At 43.0% G+C, this 19,322-nt stretch overlaps 1 protein-coding gene across 2 annotated transcripts in view; it reads right to left on the minus strand.

Moving 5' to 3' along the window:
- IGSF5 (immunoglobulin superfamily member 5) overlaps positions 1 to 17,962 on the minus strand; it is a 106,111-nt gene extending 88,149 nt beyond the window's left edge. For both annotated transcript variants that reach the window (XM_060235130.1, XM_060235128.1), the window contains exons 1-2: positions 17,736 to 17,962; positions 15,511 to 15,589 (exon numbers count right to left, since the gene is read on the minus strand). In XM_060235130.1, coding sequence (XP_060091113.1) covers positions 15,511 to 15,568 — 58 coding nt within the window. In that variant the 5' untranslated portion in view covers positions 15,569 to 15,589; positions 17,736 to 17,962. The remainder of the gene's footprint in view (positions 1 to 15,510; positions 15,590 to 17,735) is intronic.
- Between the last annotated feature and the right edge of the window lie 1,360 nt (positions 17,963 to 19,322).

Consider the following 19,322-nt stretch of genomic DNA (forward strand, 5'->3'; position numbering starts at 1 on the left):
GGGTCCAATTCTATGAACCTCCCCCCCAAAAGGTGCCCCTGTCCTTCATTATTTCCAGTGGATGGAAAGCATTTAAAAGGTGTGAAAGCATTTAAATGTGATGGCCAGAACTCCTTTTGGAGTTCAATTATGCTTGTCACAACCTTGCTCCTGGATCCACCCTCAATGTCTCCTGGCTCCACTCCCAAAGTCTCCTGGCTCCACCCCCAAAGTCCCCAGGTATTTCTTGAATTGGACTTGGTAACCCTATGCAGAGGATAGAGAAGGTAAGTAAAGAGAACTAACTCTCTCTCTCTCATAATATTAGAACTCAGAGACACTCAATGAAGTTGATGGGCAAAGGTTTGGCAGACAAAAGGAAACACTTATTTACTCAGTGAATAATCAAATTGTGGAATTCATTGCCTGTGAATGTAATGGTAGCCATGTATAGGTAGGTGGCTTTAAAGGGGAAGTAGGCAGATTCAAGGATGAGAGGATCTGCTAGTCACAGTGACTACATGGAGCCTCCATCTATAGAGGAAGCAAATCTTTGAACACTAATACTAGACAGCAGCATCAGGGAAGGCTTTGGTCTCTATGCACTGTTTCTTGGCCGCCCAGGGCAACTGATTGGCCACGGTTAGGGTTGCCAGTCCCCAACTGGGGACAGAGAATACCCCAGTTTGAAGGCCCTCCTCCTGCTTCCAGGTCATCAGAAAATGGAGGGGGTGGGGAGGGAAATGTCTGCTGGACACTCCTTTATACCCTATGGAAACTGATTCCCATGGGGTATAATGGATAATTGATCCACAGGTATCTTGGGCTCGGGGGGCGGGCTGTTTTTTGAGGTAGAGGCACCAAAGTTTCAGCATAGCATCCTGTGCCTTTCCTCAAAACATCACCCAAATTTCAAAAAGATTGGACCAGGGGGTCCAGTTCTGTGAGCCCCAAAAGAAGATGCCTCTATCCTTCATTTAGAACCAGTTTGGGGTAATGGTTAAGTGTGCAGGCTCGTATCTGGGACAACTGGGTTTGATTCCCCACTTGCACCTGCTGGAATGGCCTTGGGTCAGCCATAGCTTTCGTAGGAGTCGTCCTTGAAAGGATAGCTGCTGTAAGAGTTTTCTTAGCCCCACCTACCTCACAGGGTGTCTGTTGGAGGGGGAGGTAAAGGAGATTGTAAACTGCTCTGAGACTCTGAGATTCAGAGTACAGGGTGGAATATAAATCCAAATTATTATTATTATTATTATTATTATTATTATTATTATTATTATTATTATTATTATTATTATTATTATTATTATTATTATTATTATTATGGAGGGAAGGCATTTAAAAGGTGTGCAGTCCCTTTAATTGTGATGGCTAGAACTCACTTCAGCGTTCAACTGTGCTTGTCACAACCTTGCTCATGGTTTCACCCCCAAAGTCTCCTGGGTCCACCACATATTTCTTGAGTTGGACCTGGCAACCCTAGCCACAGTATGGCAATGGGATGCTGGACCATTGGCATGATACAGCAATTTTTAAAAAATGTTCTTAGAGAAATTACGTTGAATGAAAAACATGCCACCATCTACACAGTGAGCAGAAATGGTGGTGAGTGTGTATGCTAAATACAATTTCCTGAATTTCAGAGACTCCTGCTGAGTTGAGTCTATGAACTGTTATCCCAAGGGGCTACTGCCCTAATATTCCCTCTGAGTTGGGGGAAATCTGAAGGGGTGTGTGTGTGTCATTCAGAAACTACAGTTACATAATGCTGTAGAATGTCTTACATAGTTATTGTATAGATACCAGAAAGTATTTGTGGCTCCAGCATCAAGGGGAGGGGCCAAGGCAGGCACCCCAGGCAAAATTCCTCCCTACTAACACATTCTAGTTTAGTTTACAGTTTCAACTGAAATAACACACAACCACACCATTTTCAGAAAAAGTGGAATAAAATTGGCCACAACGTTGATTGGTTACAGCTATAATAAGCCTTGGCACAGCATGGGGTAAGGATCCCACTCATCGACTGACCCGCCTGCCAGTCGATGCTCTGCTGGTCACCTTGGGATGGCAGGTTAGGGATTCCACTAGGGTGGAAGCCCAGGGGTGGTCTTCCTTGCCACCTGAGCGTGAGGGTAATCCTCCAGTTTACATGCCTCTGGGCTGGGCACCTCAGTCACCCCTCACACCAAGATCCCTTAAGAGGATCCCCATACTCTGGAAGTGGGCATGCAGGCTGATTTTCCAGAGAATGGATCCAGCCCCATGCTGATACCGCCACAAGAGCCAAGCCTCAGCCAGCTCCTGCCAATGCTCCTACAGCTATAGCCAAGGCCATAGGAGTAGTATATGGCCAACCCATGCATATTTAATGAAGGGGGCGTCACTTCCGGTGACGTCACCGGAAGCTGTGGACACCCTTGAATTTTTAATGAAGGGGGCGTGGCCAGCAACGTCACTTCCACTGACGTCACCGGAAACTGCGTCATCAGGGTCATGACCCCAATGACGTCACCCAGGTCATGCCCCTCACCACCACCACGTGACGTGGCCAGGCCAATCAGCGTCTACGTCCACCCCGCCGTAACCTAGCAACCCCGCATATTTAATTAATTAAGCACCTTCTCCAGGAAATGACCTTACTGACGCACACCACGTGGCGTGGCCAGGCCAATCAGCGTCTACGTCCACCCCGCTGTGACCTAGCAACCCTGCATATTAATTGAGCAGGCCGGAAACCACATGTGTAGCCCCCTCCCCTGCCCCCTTCTCCAGGGCCACCCACTGCAGCGTCATTGAACTTCCGCCTGTGGCACCCCACCCCGGAAATTGGGGGCCGCCACTGAGAAGGCCTGAGAAGGGCCGTATGACCCCTCTAACAACACGCCCAGTCACCCCTGGCCAATAGCAAATGGGGCCCACCCCCACCCAGCCCACCCTCACCAGGTTATTTTAGGAAAGAAGCCATTTGCTCTTGAACACATGTGCGCAGGCTCTTGCTGAGAACATGGAAACTCCGGCCAGGTCCAAGGTACTTTCCAGCCCGCCGCCATTGGTGAGACAAAATTTTAAAAGGAGATATGTGAGCAGTTCTGAGGATGAAGAATTTGTTCCTACAAAGCTCCATTTCCCGGGGCCTGTTTTTGACGAAGAGACACGCGTTAGTATGGACAGCGGGGAGACAACAGCTGACATGCTATCTAAAAATGGCATTTCCCAAATTTTGCAAGTCCTCCTGGAAGATTTCCCAGACACTCAGGAACTTATTCCCTACAGCACCCAGGTTTTTCAAAAGATTCCTGATTCCCAAGAGCTGATTCCAGGTGAGAACTCTATGGCACAGGTAATTTGGGAAAGGGGAAAAGGGGTGGGGGTGGGGGGGGAAATAGAAAAGGTTATTGGAAAAACAGGCTTTGCATAGTGCTTTTAACTGAAAAAAATCTGCTTTTAATTTTCTAGCATTCTGCCTGCATGGGGCCACAAATTCCAGATTTAAAATTGGCTGAAGCCCCAGAGGAGAATATTCCTTCAGAGGCAAAAATCTCCACGCAGGTATGGACCCCAGTTGCTTAGTGTTGTGTGGCGGGTGTGGGGGCTTGTCAAGGCTTGTAAAACTAAAATAAATGCTGTCTTTTTAACAGGAGCAGCCAAAAATTCAATTTGGCATGACGCCCAGGGAACGAGTCATTGCCATGAGAAAGCTTTTAAACATGGAGGTTTTTGAAGATTCTGACTGTATGCCACTCCAAAAACGGAAATCAGCAATCTCAGCATTAGTTCGTGCTGCTGTCTATTCAATAACAATGCATTGTATCAATTAATTTTTATATGATTTTTGTGAAGGATGCCAGCTTCAATCGCCCGGGCAGAGATCTCATGTATGTCTATCGTGGTCTGAACAATTGGTAGACCGCAAGGTTAAATTTGTTATAGATGAAATGTCAATACATTCAATAATGCAAGTTGTGACCTCAGTTGCCTATTCACTGAAATGTCTGCACTTCACGCAAGAGAATATGGACCAAATATTTGATTTATTAAATAGAGTCGGGGAGTCGCCAAATTCTCGTAAAACACTTGAAACAATTTTGAAAAACTCTGACAGTGCAATGGTTAAATATGTTGAAGGTTATATCAAAGATTTGCATTTTCGTTCATTTTTTATGCGCCAGAAAAAATAAAATGGCGTTTCTGTTACATAAATAAAAGATATTGCAGCTGCTTTTTAATGTCTGTTTTGAAATAAAACCTGTAAATAGACTGCAATTCCATTTGTCGCTGTCTGTAAAATAAAAAGGAACCTTTTTAAAAGAAAACCAGCTCTGTCATTACATGTCTGGACTTGTCCCATATTATCAGATGCACAGTCATGCCCCCATGAAATAAAGGCCTGGTGGGAAGGAGGGTGCTGCACACTGATTAAATCTGGCAGCATTTTAAAAATTCCTAGGATGGTTAACCCCCCCCCCCCCATTTACTGGGCTACTGTTTTTTTAAAAAGGTTTTTTTTGGGGGGGGGTTGCAAGGGAGAGAAAGGAAGCTGTACTCTGAATAAATCTAGCAGCATTTAACCCCCCCCCCCCTTTTACTGGCTACTGTTTTTAAAGAAATCCTGGGGAGGGAAAGACTATTATTATTTTTATATATATATATAAAAGGAGAAAGGAGGGGGGGATTTCCAGCTGCATGGCTGGAATCTGGTCTAAGCAAGTCATGGACAATCTCTATTGGATCAGCAAGTCACATGGCTAGGAGAACCAATCACAGCGCTCCTTCACACAAAATAGTGGTCTTGATTAGGGGTGGGTCACTTCCTTTTTGCCCAGGGAAGAAGGGGAGAAGACATCTTTTACCTCAAGGCTGCAGGTAAGGCATTGCTCTAATTTCAATATGTGATTAGAAATTAATACTGCTTTTAAATTTTGTCTGTTTCAACCCCTTTTACTGCCATAAAAGCAAAAGTTTATGGCTTGTTTGCCCAAGCATGCTTAATGAGAAGGGGGGGGGGGGGGAATAGTATGGCCTGTTTCAGTTTTTTCCTGGTTGATCTATTTAAAAGGGGCCAGGAACATCCTTTTCTAGCTCAGAGAGGCACTAAAGGGGGACTTTTTTACCTTGAGATGTTTGTCTTAAGCTTCATAAAATGGGGTTGATAATGTAATGCTTTAAAAGGCTTATTTGTGATCAGTCCTTTTCAATATTTTTTGTAAATCTTAGGTTTTAAAAAGAACAAAAAATGGCAGAAGATAAATCTTCAAAAAACAAAGCTATATTTTGCATTCCTCTCAGTTTTAAAATAAGTTTGTTGTTTTTAAGAGGGGTGTGTGTGGTGGGTGATAATTTAAAAATGGGCTGGCTGCAAGATTTTTTGTAAATCTTAGGTTTTAAAAAGAACAAAAAATGGCAGAAGATAAATCTTCAAAAAAAAAAGGTATATTTTGCATTCCTCTCAGTTTTAAAATAAGTTTGTTGTTTTTAAGAGGGGTGTGTGTGTGTGGTGGGTGATAATTTAAAAATGGGCTGGCTGCATTATATTTCATATTTTTGGCATTTTAATATACAGGCCAGAAGAGGCCACATGGCTGTGAACAGTGGTGGAAAATGATACGCTCAAAAATACCAGGTGATAAATATTTGATTTGCCCTTTGCGTGTGAGGTTGGAGGATGAACGAATTTAAGGGCTTTCTCCTTTTTTTAAAAAAACCAGTTTGAAAAAGCTAATGTTTTTTTTCATTAGGCCAACATGCCCCTGACAAAGATGATGTTGGTCCTTCTAAGGAAAATTTATCTCCTCCCTTATCCCTGTTGGAAACCAAGGTACACTTGAAATCACTGTCTGGTAAAGTTTAAATTTTTGATTCACTGTTCTGGATTATGATTTTAAAAAGCACGCTTAATGTTTAGTTTTTATATGGTTGGGGAAATGAATTGTAACGTTGTGCCTAACCACTGTAGATGAGAAAAGGCACAGATCTGATGTGGGCTCTAAGCAAAACAAACCAGACCAGCAAACACTAGGGGGTGCTATGAAACACAAAGGAACCCTGCAAGGTGTGTGTGTGTTTCTCTCTCTCTCTCTCTCTCTCTCTCTCTCTCTCTCTCTCTCTCTCTCTCTCTCTCTCTCTCTCTCTCTCTCTCTCTCTCTCTCTCTCTCTCTCTCTCTCTCTCTCTCTCTCTCTCTCTCTCTCTCTCTCTCTCTCTCTATATATATATATATATATATATATATACATACATACATACACACTATATTTTTGCTGAGATTTTGCATTTTATCTTCATTGAATCTTTTTTCTCCTAAAGATGCCACAAACAAGAGATTTCCTCAGAGCACAAGGCGCTCCACCCCGTTGAGGTCTGTACGTGGCCTATCACAGGAAGCCAAGCTGCAGACTTCCACCCTGCCCCAGCCGAAAAGACGTGGTAAAGTGAAAAGAAAACATGCACCCCAAACAGACTGTGCTTTTGAGCCAAACTGTAAGAAACAGAAAATTGGCAATTCTAATACTGATACATCTTTTACGGGCATGTGTGGGAGCATGCTAAAACTGATGGCAACTACAACAGCTGACTTGCAAGAATTTGCTGCCCTTGCAAACAGTTTGCAATCATTGGGTGTAGATGTCTTCATTGCTGCTTTTAAAGGCAGCCTTATGGCTTTCTGGGAAACTTCTGAAAATATTTTACAAACTGATTTGGCGTGTAAAAGCAGGGAAAGGGGCGCGAGCAGGGTTAGAGGCTGTCAGCCCCGCATTAATATCACTGCAGATGCTCCTTTTAACGAGATATGTGGAAGTTTGTTGAAATTGCTTGGCATTACAACAGCTGCTGTGCAAATACTTAACTTTGGGGCTAGTTGGCTTTTACAAGCCCTTAAATGCTGCTTTAAAAGACTGCCTTGTTGGTTTCTGGAAAGACTGTGAAAGAATTTTACAAAGTTCTACTGTATGTCCAAATGGGGGAGCCCTGCAGATAGGCGGGGGGCAGGTCAGGGGGCATGGTCACACGCACAAAAGGAAAAGCAAACATTTGAAACTGAGAAAGGTCTGGCAAAGAATCCTTCAAAAGCGCCTCAAGAATGCAAAAAAGTTTAAATCTAGACAAAAAAGAAGTGACTCTCTTTTAAAGTTTCTTAGCAGAGTCAGGGCCTCTGAGCGTACAAATGGTAATTCAGTTCACGGTGCCCCTCTCAGCCCAGAGCCTGCTACCACCTCCATTTTGCCAAATAGCAATGCAGTCCCAGACTCTGAGTGTACAAATGGTGATTCAGTTCACGGTGCCTCTCTCACCCCAGAGCAAGCTACCACCTCCATTTTGCCAAATAACAATGCTGCTGCTGAACAAGGTCCCTTGTCGCCCCCACAAAAGCAATCCTCTAACCCCGGCACACCAAAGGTTTACCTAGAAAAAGTTGGAGAGTGGGAATGACATCTTGCAAACTTGCCAATGGATCAGTATTCAAAGGCCTTCAGGTTTATAAATTTAGAACCGTTAAGCCACCCCGTCCTCATACAAGAGGCAATACGTGAAGCTATTCAGGGGCTTCTTAATTATATGAGAGCCAGAGTCCAGGATGGTGATTTAGTGCAGCTCCATATCGATGGGGCAGGACTAAGCAATCCCCTGCATTCTGTAAGGAGGCCAGCAGGTGGCTTTCCTGCTGATGAATTTATAAATCAGATGTCAAACCTCATGCAGAGTAATGCCGAAATTCATCTTCATGGAACCCTGCACTTAATTATGACGGTGATAAGGAACAGGGGAGTAAGGGGTAAGAGGGTCATCAGTACCGTCCTCTATAGCGAAGTTATCAAAAAGAAGCGGCAGCATTTACTAAATCCTGATCATGGGAACCGTATTCTTTGCTTTGGGATAAGTCTCATTGGTGTCATGTCAGAGAAATTAGTGACCATCTCTGAATTAACGGAAAGGGCACAGCTGTTGTACAGAGAGCTAGGGTTTTCAGATGAGCAGGAGATATTACTATCAGATGTTGCCACCTTTGAAAAACATTTAAAGGTAAATATAGGAGTGGTATTGAATGGTGGTAAAGGTTGGGAAATTTTTAGAACAGGGCCTCCTGTATACCAGAGGACCCATTTTGTTTTGAATCATGAGAATCATTATTACAGAATAATTAATTTGAAAGGGTTTTATGGCCAGAAAAATTATTGTCAGGTGTGTGGTAATGTTTATAGCCATTCACATATGTGTAAATACAGCTGTCGCATGTGCTTGGACCCCAAATGTAGGCCTCAGCATGAAATACAATGCAATAACTGCAAAGTTTATTGTAAATACCGGATCTGTCTTGAAAAACACAGGGATCTGACAGATATCTGTAAAACAAAAATATATTGTAAATCATGCCAGTCCTATGCTCCAAAAAAGCACACATGCCGTGTTCGCTGGTGTAAGCAATGCAAAGAGCCTGTTGAGGATATAAACAGCCACCGCTGTTTCATGCCTCCTCTTGAAAAGGTTGAAATTGGCAACAATTATATTTTTTATGATTTCGAATGTATGCAAGAGACTGGCATACATATTCCAAATTATATCTATGCAATGGCGCTAAAGGAAAGTGATACCTGGGAATTCAAAGGAGAGGGCTGTGTGACAAGCTTTGTTAAAAAATTCATAAACAAGAAATTCAAGAATTATAGCTTCCTAGCTCATAATGCGAAGGGGTATGATAATTACTTTATCATTAGGTAATTATTAGCAGAAAAGATGGAAGTCGACCTGCTTACGCAAGGGGGGGAAGGTCATGTGCGTCACGGTTAAGAAGCTAAACATCAGATTTCTGGATAGCTTAAACTTCTTGCCAATGAAGCTAGCCAAATTGCCACAGGCCATGGGCTTCTCGGGTTGTAAGGGGTTCTTCCCCCATTACTTTAACACAGCTGCTAATTGGGGGTATGTTGGGCTGATGCCTAAGATGGCGGATTACGGGGTTGATAACATGATGAAGGATGAGAAAGCAGAGTTTCTTTCCTGGTACACAGAGAACAAAAGCAATGAATTTAACCTACAAAAAGATCTGGCCTATTATTGTCAGCAGGATGTTAAAATCCTGAGAAAAGCTTGTCTCTTGTACAGGGAGGAAATTATATCCATGTCAGGAATTGACCCCTTTAATCACGTAACTCTCACTGGGGTTTGCATGGCAATGTATAGGCACATGTTTTTGAAACCTGGTACAATTGCCCTCCTGCCACATGACCATTACCACAGGCAAGAAAAGCGTTTTTCAACACCATCCATACAGTGGCTAATGTATATTGAGCACAAGGAGGACCTCCAGATACAGCACGCCCTGAAAGGTGGTGAACTAAAAGTAGAAAATTATTTTCTTGATGGTTTTGCGATGGTTGGGGGGCAGCCGACAGCCTTTGAATTTAACGGGTGCTTTTTCCATGGTTGTCCCACATGCTTCAGCCCCAGCTATAGAAACCCCCTGACAGATTCATCCTTTGCCGATTTACACTATAGAACCCTGACGAAATAAAGTTACTTGAAAAGCCAGGGATATGCTGTTAGGTCCATATGGGAACATGAGTGGAGGGAAATTGTTACAGCTGACAGGGAGCTTGGAGGCTTTCTGAGTGAGAAGAAATTTCCGTCACCACTGCTCCCCAGAGATGCTCTCTTTGGGGGCAGAACAAATGCCATTTGCCTCTATTACAAGGCTGAGGCTGGTGAAAAAATACACTACTATGATTTCACCACCCTGTACCGTTTTGTTAATAAGACAAAGAAATATCCAATTGGGCACCCCCAAATTATTTATAAGGACTTTGCCCCCATATCTGAATATTTTGGTCTAGTCAAACTGAAGGTGTTGCCACCTCGAGGTCTCTTTTTCCCTGTATTACCCTACAGGTTGGGGGGCAAACTTCTGTTCCCCCTCTGTCGCACATGTGCAGAAATTAAGCAGCAAGAGCGTTGTTTGCATTCTTCACTGGAAAGAGTGTTAGAAGGCATGTGGTGCACAGTGGAACTAATGAAGGCCCTCGAGAAGGGGTACCAGATAATTTCTATTAGCGAGGTTTGGCATTTTGAGGACAGCTCTGAAATCCTGTTTTTTTGGAATACATTAAATTGCACCTCCGCCAAAAACAGGAGTCTTCTGGCTATCCTAACTGGTGCAAGGATGAGGGGGAAAGGGACAAATACATACAGGATTACCTAGAGAAAGAGGGTATTCAGCTGCGTCCTGAACACAAAGCGGTCAATCCTGCAAAGAGGCAGATTGCCAAATTATTTTTAAATTCATTGTGGGGGAAGTTTGGACAGTGTTCAAACTTGGTAAACACTACCATTGTGAGGGATGCTACCAAGCTTCTAGAATTTGCCTTTTCCCCAGCATATGATGTGTCAGGGTTTGACATAATTGACGATGAATCAGCAAGCGTGTCCTGGAAATACGCAAAAGAAACAGTTACCTTAGCTGGCAACACGAATGTTCTGATTGCATGTTTTACAACATCCTATGCACGCTTAGAATTGTATGAAATTTTAGACAGGCTACAGGACCGTGTCCTTTACCATGACACTGATTCAGTCATTTTTGTAAGTAGGGAGGGGGATTTTATTCCGGCTCTCAGGGATTATTTAGGGGAACTGACATCGGAACTCTCACCATTTGAACATATCACAGAGTTCACATCAGCAGGGCCAAAAACCTATGGCTACAAAACGTCGGGTGGGAAGGTGTGCATGAAAGCCAAAGGCATCACCCTCAATGTTTCTAACTGCGAAAAAAATTAACTTTAATACTCTGAAGGACCTGGTCTTAGATTACAGTGCCGAGCAGACCTCTAAAGAGATCAGAGTCCAGCAGCCCTCCATAATAAGGAAAAAGAATCAGTGGCTTATTGAGACAGGGCCACTTTAAAAAACCCTCAAAGTAGTTTATGATAAGAGGGTCCTTGTGGACAACTACAGAACATTGCCATACGGCTTTTAAAATGGATGTGCGGTGGAAACATCCATTTTCTGCAATACTGGCAAGGCCTAGCAATTGTGGCAAGAGCGTCTTTGTAAAAAATATTTTGGACCATGCTCAACATGTACTTTTTGTATCACCTGATAATGTCGTGTGGTTTTACAGCTGTTGGCAGAATCTGTATGATGAAATCCTCTGTAAATTCACTTCTGTAAAGTTTGTTGAAGGGGTGCCTGAAACCCTAAACGATGATCAATTGTTCCCCTGTAATAAAGTAAGTCTGATCATAGTGGATGATTTGATGGACTCTGCTTGTCAAAACCCTGAAATTGAGAGAGCCTTCACCAAATATGTGCATCATCGGAATCTGAGCATTATATTTATTACTCAGAATATTTTCTTTCGTGGGAAAAGCACCAAAACCATAAGCTTAAATACAAAATACATGGTTCTGTTTAAAAACCCCAGGGACAAATTACAGATTGCCACTCTGGCCTGCCAAATGTACCCGGGGAAGTCCCAATTCTTTCTGGAGGCCTTTGAGGATGCAACACAAAAACCTTATGGGTATCTGCTGGTGGATTTAAATGCGTGCACGCCAGATTCATTGAGGTTAACAACGGGGCTTTTCCCGCCCCAGTGGCCTGCTACATATGTCTTAAAAACAAAACAAGCCTCCAGTGAGCACAAAAGGAAACAGACGGCACGCTAAACAGTCTGTCACCTCCGAATCCTCCAAAGGGTCAACATGTCCGGCCGTATAAAGAGGAATCTGCCCCTCCTAAACCTGCTTATCAAGACTACCCCCCAACAAAAGAAAGCCATTCTATGCTCAGCTTCAGATGATCTGGTCGCGGCTACATCAGAAATTGCGCTCAATACTTTAAAAGGGAACATCCCTCTTTCACCAAGGCAGGTGTGAGGAAAAGGAGACATTTCATTAAGAAACTGAGTAACAAGAGAGTACCACTGAAAAAGAAGAAACAGCTGGTGAAACAATCTGGTGGCTTTATAGGACCTCTGTTAAGCTTTGCTATTCCTCTCTTAACTGGCTTTTTAACAAGCAGGTGATGGAATATGCCAAAAAAATGTACTTGGTTCCTAGCCACCAGCTGGAACAATTAAGGAACCAACCTCCCTTTAAGGAGGAGAACATCAGAGCTAATGCAATGCATTCCCTAGATACTGAAATGAAGGGTGTTCTTCAAAGGCAAGATTTAACAGAGTTCCAAAAAATAAGCCTATTTGATACTCTGCTGCAAACATTTTTAGCTCACGTGAAGCAGGGGGAAACTGAAAAATCTAAACTGAACCTGTTTCTGCCTCAGGCAGAGACAGCCTCTGGAGAAACCAATACGAGTTCTGATGTGGTCTCCCAGGAAATAATAGACAGCTTGCCTGACAGGCTTAAGAACCGTGCAAAGATACTGTTAAACAAAATGAAACAGAACAAAATTATTTCTTCTTGGGATGGCAATGGAACCTTTGTATATCGAGGTGAAAATATAAAGGGGTCTCATCTTATGGATGTGGTGAAGGCAGTCACTCAAACACATGATCTGCCTAGCCGTTGCCAGCCTAAAGGTTGGGATGTTTTCATGAAGGCTATGGCTGAACTAAACATTCCATCTTCTGTTGTGGGCAACATGGCTAATCACCATGCTTTGGAATATCTAAAGAACCCCTCCTCCATTCCAGAGACGCCACAGCTGCCTCGCAGAGCATCTAAAAAACACAACGCTGTCACGCCCCCTGGCTGGATAACCTTGTAATCATGTAAATAAATGTTTTTAATTAAAAGAAATTTTGTTTGGTTAGTTTTTTAAAAAATGAACAGACAAAAGGGTAGCTTTTAAGTCCACAAGGGGCGCTTTCTTGAAATACAATGTTGTTGTGGTGGAACTCACTGCATGATATACATGCCTGGGGTTGCACAAAGAAGTTTAGAGCATGTCTGGGCATGCCCTTCTTTTTTACAAATTGCTCCACCATTCGGTCATTCTGTGCTAAATCATCATAGTACAGCTCTTGAATCTGCTCAAAAGAAAGTCCTTTACTGCGCAACTGTAGAAAAAATATGCAGTGATATCCACAGACCACAGAGTCAGATGCCTGTAGTTGCCTTGGTTGGAATGCAGTCTCATTGGCATTTTTTCTCAAAAATCTCACTATGGATTTAGGAAATAAAACACTGCTAGGCGCATGTCCATATGAATCAAAGAACTCGCCGCACCCATCGTCTGTCAAGTATATGGCAAGCCAATGTTCTCCAGGGAGGTCATGTGGGTGGGTATTTACAACTAGCACCACTGGTCTTTGATCCACTCTCTGTATGGGGAGCCAGTTGCTTGGATACACTCCCAAGAAAGTCTTTTTGGTGTAAGGGTTAGTAGATAACACAGTTGTTAGCTGCAGGGTGTCCATGTTACATATAGTCAAACAAAACATTTCGCCTGTGGTTTATCTCTATAACATTGTCAAAAACACCATAGACAATCATGTTGACAGTGTGAGGCAATGCTCTAGCAAACCGCACTTCAGCCCTCAGGTTCCCAGTTTTAATCAAGAAATAGTGGTCTGCACATTCCTGATCTGGGGAAAGATCAAATGCAAATAGCGTGTAGCCCTGTGCAAACTCCTCACGGTTTACTAACAAAGATCTGTCTTTCATATGCTTCCCAGCGGCCTGAACCAGCTGCATGTATTCGCTCACACCTTCAAAGTCCGGCTGCAGTGGTTTTGTGGGTACCTGTTCTCCATCCATGTAGAGAGCAAAGAAATTGATGTCATAATGCTTAAAGTTAAATGGGTTTTTATTATGGGCCCCGCTGAAGGATTAGTTATCCACCAGTCCGATAACCAGCAGCTTGGGCAGGCCCCTGTTTCCTGTGCTTGGTCTGGCTCCACCCCTCTCCAGCAGCAAAAGGCTGCCTTGCCTCTTACCCCTCCCCCGTGGCCCCACAAATGGCTATCAGGTTAAATCCAGATCTTTGTTTTTGAGGAGTAAAGGACAGCTAAATGTTTGGACACTACAGGGAAAAAACTTCCTGAACTGGGAGGAAATTTTGCATGTGCAAGGAATGCATGTGGCAGGGGTAGGAGAACATTTAGTGGGAACTAGCTTGGGACCCCAATCCAAATGTATATGTGTGGTGTTGAATTGCGGTTTTTTATTGAAATACCAAAAAGTGCCCTACATACCAATTTTCATTTGCTATCTCAAAGCCAAACTACACATTCTGCAGTACATCTAATCATGAATCAACAGTCTTTAAAAGGCTAAACAGACTTAGGGAAAGGGGAGGAACTGGAGGGGATTAACAGTTCTGAGAATGAGGGTTTAATCTTCCCTCCCAGAATTCCCCCTGTTGAAAGTTCACTTCCAAAGTTGGTATTAGCCATGTAGGGGAAAAATAGATAACCATATGGGAACCAAATAGTCCTTTTTTCACTATGGTGAGTGTAGCTTTTGAAGGAGAATGATTTCAAGGAAGTGAAAAGTATTGAGGGAAAGTGATATATCCCTACCTTGAAGTTTTGATTCAATCCCTCTCTCTCTACCACCACACACAGCTTCTATGAAGCCTTGAAACAGGGGTGCCTACCAAGTGTTTTAGAAATTGGGTATGGCCAGTTGGGCTTTTGCCAAGCTGGACTTCTGATTGTTTTCCAATTGATCATTTTGTAGCAGCCATTTTGTTGCTTTGCCCACCACACCATGTCAGAATTCCAAATGTGCTTTAAGGCTCAAAAAGGTTGAAGATTCCTTCCTTAAAAATAGTGCAATGATCTGATCACAGATTTCCCTCATAATATATAGTTCATTGTTCAAAGGAGGCAGCACAACTTTGTTTTGTTGTTTCCTACTTTCTTTGGAAATAACTGGAAAGAGGACCGAACTGGCTTTCAAAGAGGATACACAGAACTGTGTCCTGAACACATGTTATCAAATTTCATTCTGATCATTCAGTGTTCAGTTGAGTAATTGGAAGAAGAAGGAGGAAGACAAGGAGGAGGAGATAAGAGGAGGAGGAGAAAATGAGAAGAATAGAAGGAGAAGGAGGAAAAGAAGGAGGAGGAGAATGGATTTATACCCCCCCCTCACTATCTAATAAAAGCCCTGTGGCTCAGAGTGTTAAAGCTGCAGTACTGCAGTCCTAAGCTCTGCTCACAACCTGAGTTCAATACCCGGTGGAAGCTGGGTTTTCAGGTAGCCAACTCGAGGTTGACTCAGTCTTCCATCCTTCTGAGGTATGTAAAATGAGTACTTATCTTGCAGGGAGGAAAGCATAGATGACTGGGGAAGGCAATGGCAAACCACCCCGTAAAAAGTCTGCAGTAAAACCATGAAAGCAACGTCACCCCAGAGTCAGAAACGACTTGTGCTTGCACAGGGGACTTTTCCTTTCCTTTCACTATCCAAAATAGACAGCCTGTGTGGTAGCTGACATCTTTTCTGGTGCCCACCAAGTGTTTTTAGAAATTGGGTATGTCCAATAAGGCTTTTGCCCAGCATGACAAGCAGCTGATTTTAATGAAAGGCTTTTCAACTTTTCTTTTGTCAATCCAAAGGGGAACATACCTGTTAAAAAACCCAGGAAACTCAATGTCATCCAAAAGCATTTCTGAGGGCTATCCATTTAGCATACTCTCCCTTGAACCTGAAAGAAAGAGGCATTCACTGTGTTGTCACTGCTCCTAACAGTCAAGGGTACAAAGAGTCTTGGATACCATTTGTGTGTGAGTAAAGTGCTGACAAGTCAAACCTGACTTATGGCAACTCCACAGGTAGCAGCAACCCTGGAATTCCTTGGTGGTCTCTTATCCAAATACTAACCAAGTCCAACCCTATCTAGCTTCCAAGATCTGATGAAATCAAGCTAGCTTGGGCCATCCAGTGCTCTACAAACCTGGAACATTCTCAGATGTTCTAAAATCAAAGCTGCCAGTGTCCAGTGAGAGAAAGAGATGAGTGAGTAAGGGCCAATGCAGGGAGGGAGGAGCAGGACAGCAAGCCCTTGGAAGGGGGCAGGGAATTCAGAACCAATAGAGGCAACATGTAACTGAGGGGAAATGGGATTTTCTCCTCATTAATCTCATTCTTTAAGTTTGTGTGTATACTGCATAGGTATATTTTGTGTGTGTGTGTATTTTCTTACTTTCCTAACACAAAGTAAAGAGCAGATAAATTAGTCAAGAGGGCTGTGCAATCCTAAGCAGAGTTACACACTTTCAAGTCCATTAACTTTAATGCAGTGTAACATTGCATTTTAGTGACCACTGGTGTAAAGGATGCAGAGCCAGGGCAGGGAAGACTCCTAGTAAAACATGCTAAGGGCAGTCAGAATACTCCTACAGCTTTAGCACTGATGAAATATTTTTTATATGGGAAACTTAAAAATATGTTGTGATAACTCCTTCCTGCTCACCAGGAACTAGAAAATAATTTTCATTGTTATGGCAGACCTCAGTTTTTGTCCCAGAATAGATGCAGTAGCAGACAGGAATGGTTTTATTAAATTCTTTTTCTGAATTCTAATTCTTATACAATTTTTATTTTATTGATTTGCAGAAGAAACTGATTACACTCAACATAAAATAGGTGTGAGATACAGACAGAGCCTGCAGTCACCAGGACCAGATCTACATGTTTTTTGAGGGGGGGGGGGGGGCAAAATTAAAAAAAAATTATGCCCCCTTTTAGACCATTCTATCTTATTGTTCCATAGAATACAATGGACTCCATACCCAATTTGGCACCCCCCCTCTGTTGATGCCCGCGGCAAGCACCTCCCTCTGCCCCCCCCCCCCTAGATCTGGCCCTGGCAGTCACACACACTAAATAATGAACTTCCAGTGCACTTTCAGTGAACTTTCCAACTGGATTTTACTGTATGAACTGGCAAATCTAATTGGAAAGTGCATTGAAAGTAGACTGAAAATGCATTATTTAGTGTGATTGCAGCCAAATTCCTTGGAGTTATATAGTGTTATCAACTTAGGTCATAGTTATACTATTATAAGCTATGTACTATTATACTTCAATAAATGTCAAATCAAGTATTATTAACATAGCTAGCATATTCACATCATATGGAAATTAGGACCATATGCCATAATGAATTGGTATCACCCATATCCTCATCCTTCTGAAGGACATTCAGCCCTACAAGGGTTTAATAATCTTTGACCTTGTCCATAAATGACCTTCTTGGTTGTATTTTCTTTCATTTCCACAGTTTGGCTAGCATCAATTGAACTGCAGTTATAATATATAGCAAAATCACTCCAAATTTCTTTGGGATGGTGGCAACAAAGTTCAGTACCAATAATTTAGGTGAAAATTCAATTCATAATTGAAGAGGGGTAAACTTTTCTGGCACTGAGGGATTCCCTTGACTTTCTGTCAAGTAGTTCATATCCATATGTGTGAGATTTGAGAACCAAGGCAAAGGAGAATGGCAAAAGAAGAGGTTTTTAGACAATCTCACCACCTCCACTCTACACTTGGATTTTGTTATTTATTAATTTTTATTGAGGTCAGGATTTAATATTGAAGAGTTAACATCCATTTCCTCAAGGGCTTTCTTTTATTAGGCACAGAAGCTGTGGATGGTTGTGCCTTGGACAAAAGACAAGAAAGAAAGAGGGGAGTTCAATGTTTTCCTTCCCACTAATTTCTCTGCTCAAAGCCACCATTTACTCTGTTTTTCCCCCATCCCAGGAGAGAAAAGACATAATGACCTGTACCTTTTATCACTCAGAGAAAAGTAGCCTGTCCCACCCACTGATTGGGGGTTCTCTTACCTTTTTATCTGAAGATCATAGCTTGAAAGCAAGCCTCTTGAGAAGTCCCAGTGATTTTTTAAGAGTACTTCTCTTCTCCCTTTACATCTGACTGACTCCTCATATGTATATCAGATTATCCATTTGGTTTCACTTCACAATTCACTGGAAAGGCCCTAAGAAAAACATTTCATGCCATTTTTGTTTTCACTGCACTGCACAACTCCTTGCAATAGTGTTTTATCTCTATTAAGATAAGACTTAGTTCTGCAACCAATGTGCATGTTCCAGTTTTCAATCATTAACAGAGCCTGCTAAAATATGAAGTAAAAGGTTACAGATACAAAAGTCATTTCAAATAAAATATTCAGGGAAGTTAAGAAAATGATGACACCTATTGCTATCACTGAGAACAGCACAGAACCTTTGTAAAAGCTGGAGCAACCTTTAGTCTAAGTGTGAGAGTGTCAACAATTCAGAGAGACCTTTTTAATATTGTGCATGTGTGTATTTTAAAATGTGTTTTCACAGGTTAAGTTCCAGAAAGGTCCCTAAATGCCCGTTATCAACACATCACTGGAACCACCTACTCCTGATCCCATCCACAAAATGAATCCCAGGCAAAGAGTTTTCTAGGACTAAAGGACTTTGGGGGGGGGGGGGAGTTTCAAAGACAAAGGTTCCACACACCTTAAAGATAAAATGTTGTCCTGCTGCAATTAATGAATGTTTAATCCAAACCTTATTTTTTGCTGCAATTTTTGTTGCATTTTATCCTTACGGTGCAGGAAAAGGTTTTTTTTAGAAAAACTGTTTGTTTACAGTAGGCTTCCCAAACCCCCCACCCTGCCGGGGGACCCCCAAACTAGCAGCCTCCTCCCCCGCTATCCAAAAATCCGGAAGCGGGGGTGGGGAGTGGGGGGGGAAATGGCACCGTGTCTCTTTCCCTGCCTGCCTCCCTTGCAGGCTTCAGGCTTCTCCCTTCCTCCGGGTCACAAAGACCCGCCCACCGCCAGCCTGCTATTCGATCCAGTCCAGCCTCCCTTCGCGAGGTGCATGCTGGGACTCGTAGTCCTTGTGTCCTCTCCAGCCGGGTGGTGTCTCCTCAGGGAGTCTGGCCCGTGGAGGGGGGGAGCTCCACCCCCAGAGGACCATGTGCGTTTCTACCTCCAGAGGCTTCATTCGCTGATTGAAAGGCTTCCTCTTGGGATGGTGTGTCTGTGTTACTTTGAAGAAGTTGGCAGCAACTCGTGAGTAGAGAGGCCAATCCCCCTTCAGAGATGCCGGAAATGGGGGGGGGGGGGAGTCTGCTGACCACTTCATTATTCCCTATGTGGAGATCGATTCTCATAGGGTACAATGGGGAATTGATCTGGAGGTTTCAGAGGCTTTGGGGGTGCTGTTTTTTGAGGTAGAGGCACCAAATTTTCAGTATAGTATCTAGTGACTCTCCCCAAAGTACCTCCCAAGTTTCAAAACGATTGAACCAGGGGGTCCAATTCTATGAGTCCCAAAAGAAGGTGCCCCTATCCTTCATTATTTCCTATGGAAGGAAGGCATTTAAAAAGGTGTGCTGTCCTTTTAAATGTGATGGCCAGAACTCCCTTG

Source organism: Heteronotia binoei, chromosome 3 (assembly GCF_032191835.1).
Source record: "Heteronotia binoei isolate CCM8104 ecotype False Entrance Well chromosome 3, APGP_CSIRO_Hbin_v1, whole genome shotgun sequence".
NCBI lineage: Eukaryota > Metazoa > Chordata > Lepidosauria > Squamata > Gekkonidae > Heteronotia > Heteronotia binoei.